This window comes from Marmota monax, unplaced genomic scaffold (genome assembly GCF_021218885.2).
Source record: "Marmota monax isolate L192 unplaced genomic scaffold, Marmota_monax_Labrador192_F-V1.1 WCK01_AAM20220418_F8-fsc00003, whole genome shotgun sequence".
Lineage (NCBI taxonomy): Eukaryota > Metazoa > Chordata > Mammalia > Rodentia > Sciuridae > Marmota > Marmota monax.
In genome coordinates this window covers 29,875,621-29,889,218 of record NW_026694084.1, presented here as the reverse complement: position 1 = coordinate 29,889,218, position 13,598 = coordinate 29,875,621, and the positions used below count along the sequence as shown (strand labels likewise).

At 42.2% G+C, this 13,598-nt stretch overlaps 1 protein-coding gene across 1 annotated transcript in view; it reads left to right on the top strand.

The window, feature by feature from the left end:
- The window catches only part of Washc5 (WASH complex subunit 5), a 57,495-nt gene extending 45,694 nt beyond the window's left edge, over positions 1 to 11,801 (top strand). Inside the window, exons 24-29 of the mRNA XM_046464602.2 lie at positions 2,423 to 2,526; positions 3,290 to 3,419; positions 4,353 to 4,449; positions 6,653 to 6,806; positions 8,440 to 8,527; positions 11,374 to 11,801. Of these exons, the coding sequence (XP_046320558.1) occupies positions 2,423 to 2,526; positions 3,290 to 3,419; positions 4,353 to 4,449; positions 6,653 to 6,806; positions 8,440 to 8,527; positions 11,374 to 11,430 (630 nt within the window). The 3' untranslated portion in view covers positions 11,431 to 11,801. The remainder of the gene's footprint in view (positions 1 to 2,422; positions 2,527 to 3,289; positions 3,420 to 4,352; positions 4,450 to 6,652; positions 6,807 to 8,439; positions 8,528 to 11,373) is intronic.
- Positions 11,802 to 13,598: the final 1,797 nt, after the last annotated feature.

The following is a 13,598-nucleotide window of genomic DNA, read 5'->3' as shown; positions in this document are numbered from 1 at the left end:
CCTCAGCCTCTGACCGTCTGATGTGAGGGCTTCTAGGCCACGTTTCCAACTGCAGGAAAGCATTTTAGAGGAGTGGGAAATTATCTGCAGTCACACAAGCAGAAACTCAGCTCTGTGGGAGCGTACGGAGATTACAGGGACTCTTCCAAGGGGTTCAGAGTTTGCCCCTGACTTACCAGACTCTTCTCAGACCAGCAGCTACAATGCTGTTAGTTATAATTGCTAGTATTCACTGGTAGCCAAGTGATCATGTCTAAGTCAGTGGTCTTTAAATAAAGCCCCCAGGGGCAGATTTGTCTTTTATCTAGAATTAAGCAATTGCAGTCACTAATCCAGGGTTGACCTGGAACAGTGATGGAAGTGTTGATGGTAACAGCAGCTATGAGTCACACACAGCTGTGGGGCCCTGGAAATGCTTCTTGTAGAACTGGCAAATGAAATGTTTAATTGCATTTCATTTTAATTTAAATAACTACATATGGCTAGTGACTGCTGCCCTGGACATTGCCACTTTAAAAGAATCTTGGGGCAAGAATGATAAGCCAGGTGTCTAAACAGGCAGATAGGTAGGTGCAGTGAGTTCCTCACCCACCCTGGGCACATTAGCCTTTCCAATAGCTTCTAAGCTGGTCATGAAGACCAAAAATAAGAAATGTCAGTCGCCAGGAATCCATATCCATTAAATGAGAACAAATTACATTCAACCAATTTTATTTGTTTCCATTTCTAGTACTATAATTGCAAGAGAATCATTGACACAGAGTACCCTAGACAAAGAGTTATGCAAGGAATTATACAGTACAGATTCAAGGTTTCAGGGACCTTTTTGAGTAGCCTGAGAGAACCTAACATTTTCTTGGCCTTATTCAAATTTTTTAAAGAATTTTTTTAAATACCTTTATTTTATGTATTTATATGTGGTGCTGAGGATTGAACCCAGTGCCTCACACGTGCTAAACAAATGCTCTGCCACTGAGCCACAACCCCAGCCCCTCAAAATTTTAAACAGTACTTTTCTATAAGTTTAAAGACTTCTTATCTATCAGTACCATTTTTTGGATTGACTTTTATTTCTTCATGTAAGTGGAATAATAGTCTTGTAAGAATACATGGAGGTTATTTAACACATTATAACTGTCGCAGACTCCATTATCTAAATGACTTCTCTCCTCTTCCAGAGGAGGCCACTCTGTCTTTCTTAGCTCTTCTCTGCGCTGAGCAACTTAGGGGCAACACGTTGGTCTCCACCTGGTTGCCGCTTATATTACAGAGCAGCCTCTGCCCACCCCTCCCCCTGACAGTCCCCTTGCCATTCCTCAGAGATGCCCTCCCTAGACAAGTTCCCTAACATAAAAGGTGAGCATGTCCTGTGCAGCTCATGATGGTGACAGGTTGATGGGGGGAGCTGAACTCTCTCCAGCTTACCCCAAGTCGGTTCCCGTGCCCCACGGTCATTCTGGACTTCTCCACAAACCATTTATACTCCTCACTGCTTTGGGATTACCACAGTTGATCTACCTTCTAAACATGACTCTTTGACACAGTTAAATAGTTCTAATAGTTTGATCATTACATTTCATTACAGTTGGCCTCCACTCTAATCCTCTGTTTTATTTTGTTTTGTGTGTAGATGTGTGCTTATTCATTTATTTATTTGGTACTGGGGATTGAACCCAGGGGCACTTTACCACTGAGCTACATTCCCAGTCTTTTCTATTTCATTTTGAATCAGGGTCTCACTGATTGCTTAGGTTGACCTTGAACTTGTGATCCTCCTGTGTCAGATTCCCAAATTGTAGGGATTACAGCTCTGCGCCACTGCACCTGTTTTTTACATTCAAAAGTATTATTCTGAGATGGTGTCCCATAGATGTCACAAGATTCCCCCAAGAGGTCCAAGGCACATTTATCTAAATAAGAATTATTTTTTATAGGTCCAGATAATTACATGATCTGTAATCCTGTGTGACATGGATTCTCAAGTCCCAAGAATGCCATTTCACTGTAGTGTTCTCAATTTTGTGAACACGAAAGTGAAATGGCATTCTTAGGACTTGAGAAAGTTTGGTGTAGGATAAATAGGAGGAAATCAGGCTTCTCATAGTAGCTGCTAAACTTGAAGGCTTTATTCCAGAAGTCAGAAAACATGGCTTCACAGTGAGCATCTTTGATACGAGAACAACTGAACATCAGTGGGTCACCGTGACAGCTTCAGACGTGGGGCTGTTGAGGTTGGCAGGTGGGGCTCTTCCAAGATGTCCCTTGAAGGGTTTAATGCTGGTGTCCCTAGAGACCATCCAGGAAGCCTTACACATTCTGCCGTGTTGTGACCTTCAGTGCACAGTTGCCACCCTGTGTTTGCCTCCTTGCTCTCTGCAGGACTTGACCCTGTACCACCTCGTCTTTTCTTTGCTCTTCACAGGTTGGACAGATGCAGATTCTGAGACAGCAGATTGCCAATGAATTAAATTATTCCTGCCGGTTTGACTCCAAACATCTGGCAGCTGCTCTGGAGAATCTCAACAAGTAAGTGCCAGGGTTTCCAGCAGCCCTCTGTGTGCCTGGACTCTTCATCAGCCAAGTGCCCTGGTCCCTTCAGTTCTTACTGTTCCAAGGTGTTTGGGATAAGCGGTCTCTGAATTTCAAGGCCTTCTTCCCACAGATAAACAAATCTTTCTAGAGAAGAATCTCTTAGTATTCTCTCTTTCTCCTCTCTCTGATGAATTCATTTATTCTGCCAATATTTTTTGATCACATAATACTCACCTGACATTGCACTAGGTACTTGTACAGACTTGGAAAGTAGTTATTACCAAAAGGCACAACTGCCCTTCTACAGGGCTGATGATCCCTGATCACCCAGAGAAAAACAGAAAGCGTGTTAATAACCAGGAGAGAGTATGGGCCCCTGTTCCAGGGCACTCCCACATCCACTACCCACCAGCACCCTGCTATCATTTCCAGCCTTCTGCTGAAAGATGAACACTTCATGCTTTTCCATTACAAAGTCAGTACTTTGAAAAAAGCAGGTGTTGAAACCACTTCAGGCAGCTCATAAGTCTGAATGGGGAAAGAATTTGATCTAGGCTGACTCCTACGGATGAAGTGATCCTAGGTCAAATTCTCCACTTACAAGCAATCACAGGTGTGCAGATTGGGAATTAGAAGGATCAAGCCCCCATTTTGTACACAAGAAAACTGAGGCCTAGAATGATCACATCACTGGCCTGTGTTAACTGTGTGTGAATTCAGCTAGAGCTTAATGTTGACCACTGTTTCTTCTATGTAGGGCTCTCCTGGCAGATATTGAAGCCCATTATCAGGATCCTTCACTTCCTTACCCCAAAGAAGATAATACACTTTTATATGAAATCACAGCCTACCTGGAGGCAGCTGGCATCCACAACCCGCTGAATAAGGTTTGTAATTAACATGTACAGAGGTGTAGTGGGGGCCATGCACTGTAGAAGGCCATTTGACCCAGGTTACAGATCAGTGCATGAAAATGTTTGGAGAACTTGCATTCAGACCCCAGAGCTTCCATTCTCTCAAGTTCATGCCCTCCCTGCTTTGATCTCACTTTCCCTGCCTGGCTCAGGGTGTGAGAATCAAGCACTGTGGTGTTGTCAGAGCTGTGAAAACATTGTGTCAGTGAAGATTGGCTTGGGCCTAGTCTGGGGTTGGAGCTTGGAGCTCGTTGGTTAATGCTGACCAAGGCTGCGCACTCATGGGTAGTGGGGCCCACAGGGCTGATGGTGCCTGTGCCCCTGGCCGGTGTGCTACCCTGCCCCCTGTGGAAGTGAGTGGTGGGGAGAATGGCATGGCTGTGCCTGCCCTGTCTTTTCTGTCCTGTTAACTGGGAGGGAGACTGCTCTGTGACGCTGCCCTGGGGAGCCAGTGACAGAGGAAGACTTGGCTTTCTGTCTCTGTGTCCTCTCACTAGCTGCTGCTTGGGTCTTTTCCCTCTCTCTTCTTCTCTGCCCTCCTCTCCCTGCCCGCTCCTTGCTCTCTCCCTGTCTTGCCTCTAGCTCCGCCTTGACTGCTGAGTTTTGCCCTCCCTCCCCTTCTTGCTCTCCACCCTTCTCCCTCCCTTTATTACTGACATGGCAGGATTCAGGGGGAAGGAACTGCTAGTCTCTAAAAAATTGTTCTTTCCAGAAGGACTGAAGGTGATATGGGTATTTGTGATTGGATGGGGTCACAGTTGTTAAATAGAACTCGGCAAATTAATGGAAGAATCTAAGAATCAGACAGCAAACTGAAATGACTTGAAACTTTTCATTTGAAAATGTGTTCTGTGTTGTTTTATAATGAGAAGAGGCCATCAATTTTTCTTTCCTTTCTCTTTCCAGATTTATATAACAACAAAGCGCTTGCCCTATTTCCCAATTGTCAACTTTCTATTTCTGATTGCTCAGTTGCCAAAACTCCAGTACAACAAAAATCTAGGTACGTATGACATTTGTTCTTTGCAATAAGTTATAGTAACAATAGCTTAACATTCAGATATGAGATCGATTCTTAGTTATATGTATGCTTATGAAATCCATGTCTTTGGCCTCTGAAATATTCCGACACCCCTTCAGTGGAGCCAGTAGACTCCAAAATTAGGCAAGGACCTTTCTAAGGGTTAGTTATCTAGCCTGCATCATGTGAGGAACCTGTTCTTTGATTCTGTCATTAATGTTTAAGCAAATCACTATGGTGTGAAAGAAACTTCTTTTGGCTAATGTTCTATTCTTGCAACAAGTGCCACCTGCCTCCAATGTATCAGGAACTGTGATTTGAAGAGTAACAATATAGTTAAGGAGATAAGACTATACTACATGGATATCTAACACTTAAATATGTGTATAATTATATGTCATAATATTTGGTATGAACAATAGATACCAAAGGCTTTCAATGTATTTGTTCTGTCTAGAAATATAATTAATATTTTTGTCATTGTTAGTTTATTTTGAACATTTTTATAATTACCTTATAGAGTCTCAAATACTTCCTGTCTCCAAACTTCATATCCAACTAAGTGGAATTTTTTTTAACCCACTATACTTTTTAATTTAAAAAGCACTATAAGAAGATTTCTACAAATGTCACCATATATTTTCTTAACCAGAGATTTAAAAATGCATTTCTCTCTTAAATAGTTTCACTTCATATTTCTTGAACATTTTTAGGGCAAAAGTATGGAGTCTCTTTTAATGTTTTTATTTCCATTCAAAAATATTCATTGGTTGTAGACATTATTCCCATCACAAGACCCATAACTGCCACAGAATGTTGTCAAAAAAAAAAAAAATACTTGCTCTGAGAGGGAGGGGACTGATGTATGTTTGGATTCTAGCTTCACCACCTGTCACTTATATGACTTCAGTGGTCACAATCGGTCCAGGGAGCTGTTCTGGGATGGCTGCTACACAGGGACAGGAGGTGAAGGCTCATCTTCCCAGAGGTTCCTCCTCTCTCAGCAGTCCCTGTGTTTTTATTCAATAAGAACATTTTCTCATAAACTGTTCCTTGTCTGTGTTCACTCTATCAAGTTTTCCCTTTTAATCCATTCATTCTGTCCGTTCTATGAAATCTTTGCCTACCCCAGGGTCACAGAGATATTCCTCTAGGTCTTTTCTACAAGATTTGTGGTTTTAACTTTTACATTGAGGTTCATCTTGAGTTACTTTTTAATGTTTTTAGTTGTAGATGGATACACCACCTTTATTTTATTTCTTTATTTTCATGTGGTGCTGAGGGTTGAGCCCAGCGCCTCACACATGGAGCAAACGCTCCACCACTGAGCTACAGCCCTAGTCCCCAGGTTGTTTTTTGTGTATGACGTGAGGCAGGAGTCAAGGCCACCCAGTTTAGTACTATTCACTATAAAGATCTCTCTCCATTAAAGTTTGTGGCATATTTGTAGAAATTCCACTGATCGTACAAGTGGATTATTCCTAGATTGCTCTGTTCCCTTGACCTGGTCTTCTCTCCTGGGCCGACACTGCCTTGGTCACTGGCTTCAGCAGCCTTCCATCTGGCAGTGCAGGCCGTCCAGCTTTCAGCAGTGTGTTTCCTAAGACGTCTCCAGTTGCCGGTGCAGCCCTCCAGGCAGAAGTCAGTCTCCAGATTTTGGCAGAAACGCTCAGGGAAGAGCCAATTTGGTTGTTCATTCATGTCTTAAATTTCTCCCACTCTCTTGACTTTGGCAGACTGTGTTCTTGTGTAACACTCAACATCGTGTTGAAAGATACTTTTAAAGTGTTTTATCCAAAATTCAAATTGTCTTAAGAGAGTACTTCAGGGTACCTAGTCTGCCATGATACCATTAACAGAAGTCAGTTATGGGTGACTTTTGCTTTCTCATTTACCTTCATCTACTTCTTAAAATTGTCTGCAGTAGCATCCATTAATTACATAATCCAAAAAAATCATAAGTACATTTGTAAATTAGTAACCATTTCATTGTTTTTGCATCATTTCATGCCACTAGGATGCTCCTCCACTCCTATGGCTAATTCACATACTCCAGAATTGTCGTTGCCTCCATGTCCCCTGCCAGTGATGATGGGGGCCCCACACATTGTGTTCATGAGTAAGATTTAATGAGCTTTGCCAAAGGCAAGCACTTCACTGGGTGCTTTCGTTGGTTCCCTTGCAGGAATGGTCTGCCGAAAACCTGCCGACCCTGTTGACTGGCCGCCGCTCGTCCTGGGACTGCTCACTCTGCTGAAGCAGTTTCATTCCCGGTACACCGAGCAGTTCCTGGCGCTCATCGGCCAGTTTATCCGCTCCACAGTGGAGCAGTGCACAAGGTACAGAAGAGTAAATGGAACTCAGTGGCAACAAAGGGAGATTGACCTGCATGTCACATTCCTCTTGCAGCCCTGTTGCTCTTGGACCTTGGATCCATCTTGGATCCAGCTCTCAAAACTCAGTGAGCCCCTGCATTCCTGCCGGCCTCTGCCAAGAGATGGCTTCACACACTTCAGTGTAGACAGACACAAGGGGTCAAAGCCAGGGCAGAGTTGGAGTTCTGGTGTGTAATGAAACAGGCATGGCCTAGAAGCTGCTATTTGATACAGATTTGTAAACCTTTAATTCCTTCTAGTTCTTTCTCCCTCCTCCCCAATTGTAGTTTTTCTAGGATAGGGAGAAAAAAAAGATTACATCTCTGAGATGTTGGGTCCTGAGCCTCATCCTCTGCCATCCTAAAGGGTCAGCCTGGCTAAATAAATTTCTCTGTCATGTTACACATGCAAAATTTGAGAGATTACACTTCTTGATCATCTGGCCAGTATTACTTAGACTAATTATTGAGGGCAGTCTTTCAGGTCTTCAGGAAACACTGCTGAGGTCAAAAATTGGAAAGGACTTCAAAGGCCATTTAATTAAGCTCCCTGCAAGTGCATGAATTAGGTCTACGACTCCCAGCAGGTAGTCAGCCTCCCACAGCTGCAGACCATTCCCATCAGTGAGGTTCTTGCCACCTCTTCAGGCAATAGAGTACACTTGAGAGGACTTGTTCTCAAAAATAGAAAGTTCTGATGGTTAGAAACCCAGGTCTCTGGGAGTTTCACTCACTGAGCTTTCTTCTTCCCATTGAGATTACACAGAATACCCACGGTCTGCACATCTCTTCCAACTCTTGGTTTCAGTAGCTGCCGTAGGCCTTCTCTCTTTAGATAGACTCCATCCTAATGGAATTTGTTCCTGATGTGCTGTAGTGTGGGGGTTGCTCACCTATCAGGACATCTCTTCTGAGGGTTTGTTATTGGCCATTATAGAATCTGACTTCCCAAACTCATACTGAAATTCTGAATACAGTCCTCCACATGGAGTGGACGCTCCGTGGAGCTGGGCCCGCTGGACGGCAGTGCTGCTAGAACTGACAGCCACTGAATACCAGGGGCTCAGACTCTTTTGCTTTCTTTTTAAATCCTGTCTTTTTTGCCCATGAGTTACAGGCCAGTTCATCCCAATCTTGGTTAATGAATTAAATAGTAGATACTGCATGGTTTTTTAGGTCATATAATCGGAATTGCTTCTAAAAGCGGAATTTTGAACAGTTGGGAAAAGGGGGGGAGCAGAAAGATAAGAACTGTCAAAAATGAAATCATAACAATGACCAAGTGAGGTCAGTTGGGAAGGAAAGCATTAGGCACCTGAAACCGTGTGCATCTGGCCAGGACCACAGAGAGGCAAAGGACTCCAGCTCCAGTGTGGGAAGTGACCTCCACACACCTGGCTGTCTCCAGCCGGAGTTCCCTGTCAAACATGAGCATGTCCTTCCTGTTTCTTCTGCACTAGTGACTATGACCAGCCACGAAAGTGCCCTATGGATTTGTTCTTTATTTGGTAATCTGCCACATGTTTAGTCTTTTAGTATTTTGACTCAGGGCCTATCATGTGCTAATCAGTTAATTGATCCAGACTGTTCTGTTACAGCCAGAAGATACCTGAAATGCCTGCAGATGTTGTGGGTGCCCTTCTGTTCCTGGAGGACTATGTTCGGTACACAAAGCTCCCCAGGAGGGTAAGCCATGAATAGGACAGGACAATATTAATGCCAGTTTGTGAACAGACAGTAATAGCAGCAGGCTTACACAGTGGATGCCTCTGAGCCCTTGCCATTGCCGTGTCCCCTGCTCTAGGTTCCTGCCTTCCCCACCAGGTGGGGAACTCCACCTCCCTCCTGTCACTCCATTCTGCCCTCCTCTTGAGGCAGCTCCCCTGGTTCAGGGCCAGTTCAGTGTGACAGACAGGCCAGGAGGGGATTCCTAAGTGGCCAAGGAAAGGAAGAATCTTGGGTAGTTTGTTTTTTCTCTCCACCATGACCTGGTGCCACAGTCTGGTGAAGTATGACCATGGTTAAAGTTGTACAGACCACTGCTTTTTTTTTTTTTTAATTAGTTGTTGATGGACCTTTATTTATTTATATGCGGTGCTGAGGATTAACCCAGTGTGCCTCACACATCCTAGGCAAGCGCTCTACTACTGAGCCACAACCCCAGCCCCGGAGACCATTGCTTTTTACCTTCTAAGAAATATCTTCTCACTCTTAAGTTGCACTTGGTTAAGTTTTAGCTCAAAGAAAGAAACTTGATACTAAAGACTTTCAACAGATACTGAAAAGTCATTTCCCATTTTTAAAAACTAGTAGGTTAGGAATTAAAGATAACAAAACAGAGATATTTTTGAGTGAACTAGCAGAGCTACACTTAATAGTGAAACGATAGTGGCATTCTCACAAAAATCAGGTCTATAAAAGTGGCATGATGGTACTGGATCCTGCTGCTCCTGTTGTTGCACAGTTGCAAGGTAATAAAATACAGCGCATAGTGGAAGAAGTCAAAATTTGTACTCTTTTTTCAAGGATGTAATTGTCTTCCTAGCATCATGTGAAAAAACTTTTAAAAATGAATTTAGGGAACAAGCTGGTTATAGAGTAAATGTATAAAATAAATAAACTGATAACCAACTTAACATATAATCTGAAAAAGGTCCCATTCACAAAAATGACCAAGAAATAATACAGTTGGGAAAACTTCTATAAGAAATATGAAAAGAGTATTTTAGGGGAAAACTATAAATTTTTGAAAGTCCATGCTTCTGAATTAGGAAATTCAAATATTATAGAGATATAAGTTATTTCTACTTTATAGATTTATTGTAACTAAAATCAAAATCCCAGATAATTTTTAACTTCAGTTTTTTTAATTACATCAGACTTGGGCTATAAGCAATTTTTTTTTAGAAAAAATATAAAACATTTTATGCTATATATTAAAACAAAAACTACAAAAAAATCAAAAAATACTGGTATAAAACTTAATAGAAGGATCAGTGGGTAAAACTATGTGCCCTAGAAACAAATTCTTTTCATATAATTTTATATTGGGCAAAATACCTTCTCAGACTGGGGAGGAAAGGAATGTTAGGCAGGAGACCTCTCATTAATTATGAGGTTGAAAATAGCAGCTTAGTCCCTTCACTTCTCCCATGTTGTTAAAATTAATTATAGATAAGAATTAGGATGAAATAGGAAGCAAAGACATTAGAAAGTTTAGATGAATGTCACTTATTACAACTTTCTAAGCCCAGTGCCAAAGGAAGAAACTAAAGATTTAATCTTCAATAAATGCCAAAAATAAACAATTATCTATTAAATGTCTCTCAAAAAAAGGACAAATTAGAACTATTAACAAAAGACAGGTTTCCTTGATTTAGATGAATAGTGTGCTCTTCCAATCCATTAGGGGGGAAAAGTGGGCAAAGGATATTAACAGGCAGTTTTTAGGAAAAGAAATAGAAATGGGATAAACATTTGGAAACATGTTCAATCTTACTTATATCCAAGGGGCACAGACCAAAATAACAGCAAAATTACTATTTTAACCTGTCCAGTTGGTCAAAGTCAAGTACTGGACTCCCAGGGCTTAGAAGGGTTTGGAGAAATGGGACTCCTTGGTGATAGTAACTCAAGTGTGGGTGGCTTAGCCACCCAAGAGGGCACTTTAGCTCTATGTATTTTTTTTTTTTTTCAATTCTAGTAACGTATTTACTCTGATCTCAGCAATTCCACTGCTAGGAGTTTACCTACTGGATATAGGTGCAGAAGTTCACTATGATATGTGCAACGAATTGATAACATTTTGCAGGGATAAAGAACACAAAATTGTGATCAATTTTGAGTCTATGTATGTGTATGTGAGAGAACTGCAAAAACCCATATTATCAGTGTTGGTTTTCTCAAGGGGGTTAGCATTACAGAATATTTCTTATTTTATACTCTTCTGCATTTGCTCTATTTCCTGTAATTAGCAAGTGATACCTTTATAATCCTAAAAAATTTAAACATTTCTTTTAAAAGCTACTCATCTCCAGCATTTGGAGATCACCCAGTATCATAGCCCACTCCAGCCTTCTCAGGGCTTCCCCAGGACAAATTAAGGAATACAGGCCGTTGAGGACTCTCAGTTTTCCCTTAGCCATACCCCCATTGTCACCTGCCAGACTTGCTCTTTTTCCTGGGTTAGCCTCAGCTAATGAAGTATGTCGTGTGACCTGAGATTACCTCTTGGTACTTCCCAGAGGCATATTCCTAGCACATCACAGTGCCCTTGAGAGCCAAGGAGATCACATTTGGAGCCAGCGGGACCTGTACCGCCTCCTGTCACATTAGCAGTGGCTAGAAGTGAGACACTGGGACAGAGGCCATCAGAAACAAAAGTGGCTATTACAAGTAGTTCCCTTGAGCATGGCTCTTTTCTGTGACTCACTTTGCTCCAAAGGATCTCTTCACTTCTGGAATTTTATGGAAAGTTTTGAATCTGTCCAGCTGTAACACCGAATAACTTACTCCTTTGTTTAATGTTGCAGGTTGCTGAAGCACACGTGCCTAACTTCATTTTTGATGAGTTCAGAACAGTCCTGTAAATTTTTTGTTCTTTTACTTCTTATGAAACGGTTGTCCTTAAATCTCCCTACCTTTGCTAAAATGAACTTGGGAATGCAAAGAAACTCAACAGCTCATATAACTGCAATTTTTTTCCCTCCATTGTGGGAAACATCAGACATTCTGAGGAAGATGTATCTCGCTAATAGTTAATATGATTAATATTGTTTAAATCATGGTATTATATGCAATTTATATCATGTAGAAGCAGAACAAATTTTGTACTGCCTCTTATAAATGCTGAATGTAATTGTTACGTATAAATCCATTTAGTTTTATGTTCTAAAGAACTATTTGTGCAACTCTGGATTTTCAGTAAAATAGAATTCCCTTTGTGAGGGAACCTCACAAAGCCAGTTGTCCTTCTGCTTATGATCTAAAACCTGCTTGTTCAACCCTTGAAAAAAAAAAAAACTTCCTGGAAAGTAAAGATGGCTCTGGGTAGGCATGGTGCCCCACCCACCAGAGGCTTGTAGACATGTGGCCTCAGCAAGATGTTTCACATGTGTAGTGACTGCTCAATCCATGTCCCAGATGCTGTGGCAATTTCTGGTGTCCGAGGTTCACCATCCTCTTCCAGTCTGGTACCTCATGGTCCTAGCACCTCTTCTGGGGGATTCCTTAACTTCAGTAGCTCCTTCCGACCTCTTCCTTCCCCGCCAGAGTCCCCACAGATCTTGTCACTATTCATAAACCGTTTCCCATTTTTTAAAAAATGATTTTGTAAAAAGCATAACCATGATTTCTAACAACCTCAAAATCCGTATTCACTTCTACATGAAAACCACTCTGAGAAGGGAGCTGCCATTCTGCTGTGGCAACTTGGGACCTCAGCAACTTGGATGAGAGCAAGAAAAATGCTTTGCTCTGAACCTGAAGCCAGCCATGTTCTCTGGAGAAGAGAAGAACAAGCAAGGACAAAATGTCACGTTTGGTTCTTAAAGGTTCCCCCAAAGGCTCATGTGCTGAAGGCTTGGTCACCAGCCTGTGGCACTGTTGGGAGGTAGATCCTTCAGGAAGTGGGGCCTAAAAGGAAGTTAGGTTGAAGGGGTCCCTTGAAGAAGTTAGGGGATCCTAGCCCATCCTTTCTCCTGCTTCCCAACTGCCACATGAGGTAAACTGACTTCCTCCATCTGGTCACGCGCTCTCACCACAATGTACAGGCCCTGAAGTGGCTGCGCCAAACAACTGTGGAGTGAAACCTTTAAAACCGTGAGCCAAAATAAATCTTTCCTCCTTTTAGGTTAATTATCTCAGGTATTTTGTCACAGCAACAGAAAGCTGGAACATAAACAAAACCCAGATTCCCATAAGTGCTTGAGTGGTTTAACAAGCTGCTGAGGAGGAAGCACTAATGTGCGGTCAGGAGGCAACTTTTGAATCTGGTTCTGCCCCTGGGTAAACCTTGTTCCAAGCCAGCCTTCATCTGCAGATTGAGGGGTAGGCCATTTGAGGGGGGTTCCTTCAGTTTTCTGATTTTATAAGACATTTCTTTTGTCCAAAGACCTCAAATCCTAAGCTACTAAAGCACAGGGTGGGGGGGTGATTTTACAAGCTTTATTTCACTGTCACAGTGGGAAGAATTTTAACAGGGCCCAGTAGAGAGGAAGGGAAGCCTCACTGTCTGCCCACGGACATGGCATCAAGGCTCAGGGATTTTTTGGATTTCTTTTTTTTTTTGGCGGTAGTGCTGGGGATCAAACCCAGGGCGTCAAGGGTGCAGGACAAGCACTCCACAATAAGCTCCACCCCCAGTCCAGGACAGCTTGTAAGGAGCTGGGAAGTCTCCTGCCCTGCAAGCCTGGTGCCTGGGAACAATCACATCCCAAAAATATCTTGCTGTTTCCATTTGTAATCAGCTAATGGTAAGTGCACGAAGTGAGAGGTTTAGTTCTCTGTGAAAAGAAAGCCAGCAGCCACTACAAAGGCCAGACCTAAGGGAGCTTTTAATCAGAAAACAGAGTGTGGGGCAAGGCAGAGAGGATCTCACCAAGCCAAGTGAGTGAGTCCAACATAAACTCTGCTAAAACAAGACAAGTGCTGTCTGAACCTGATTTTGCTAGTGATTTGGCCAATCAAGTATTTTCTCAAGTAAATGAAAAAAATTGAAAATGTTATTGTAAATTTTTACTAATTTTAAGGCATTGTT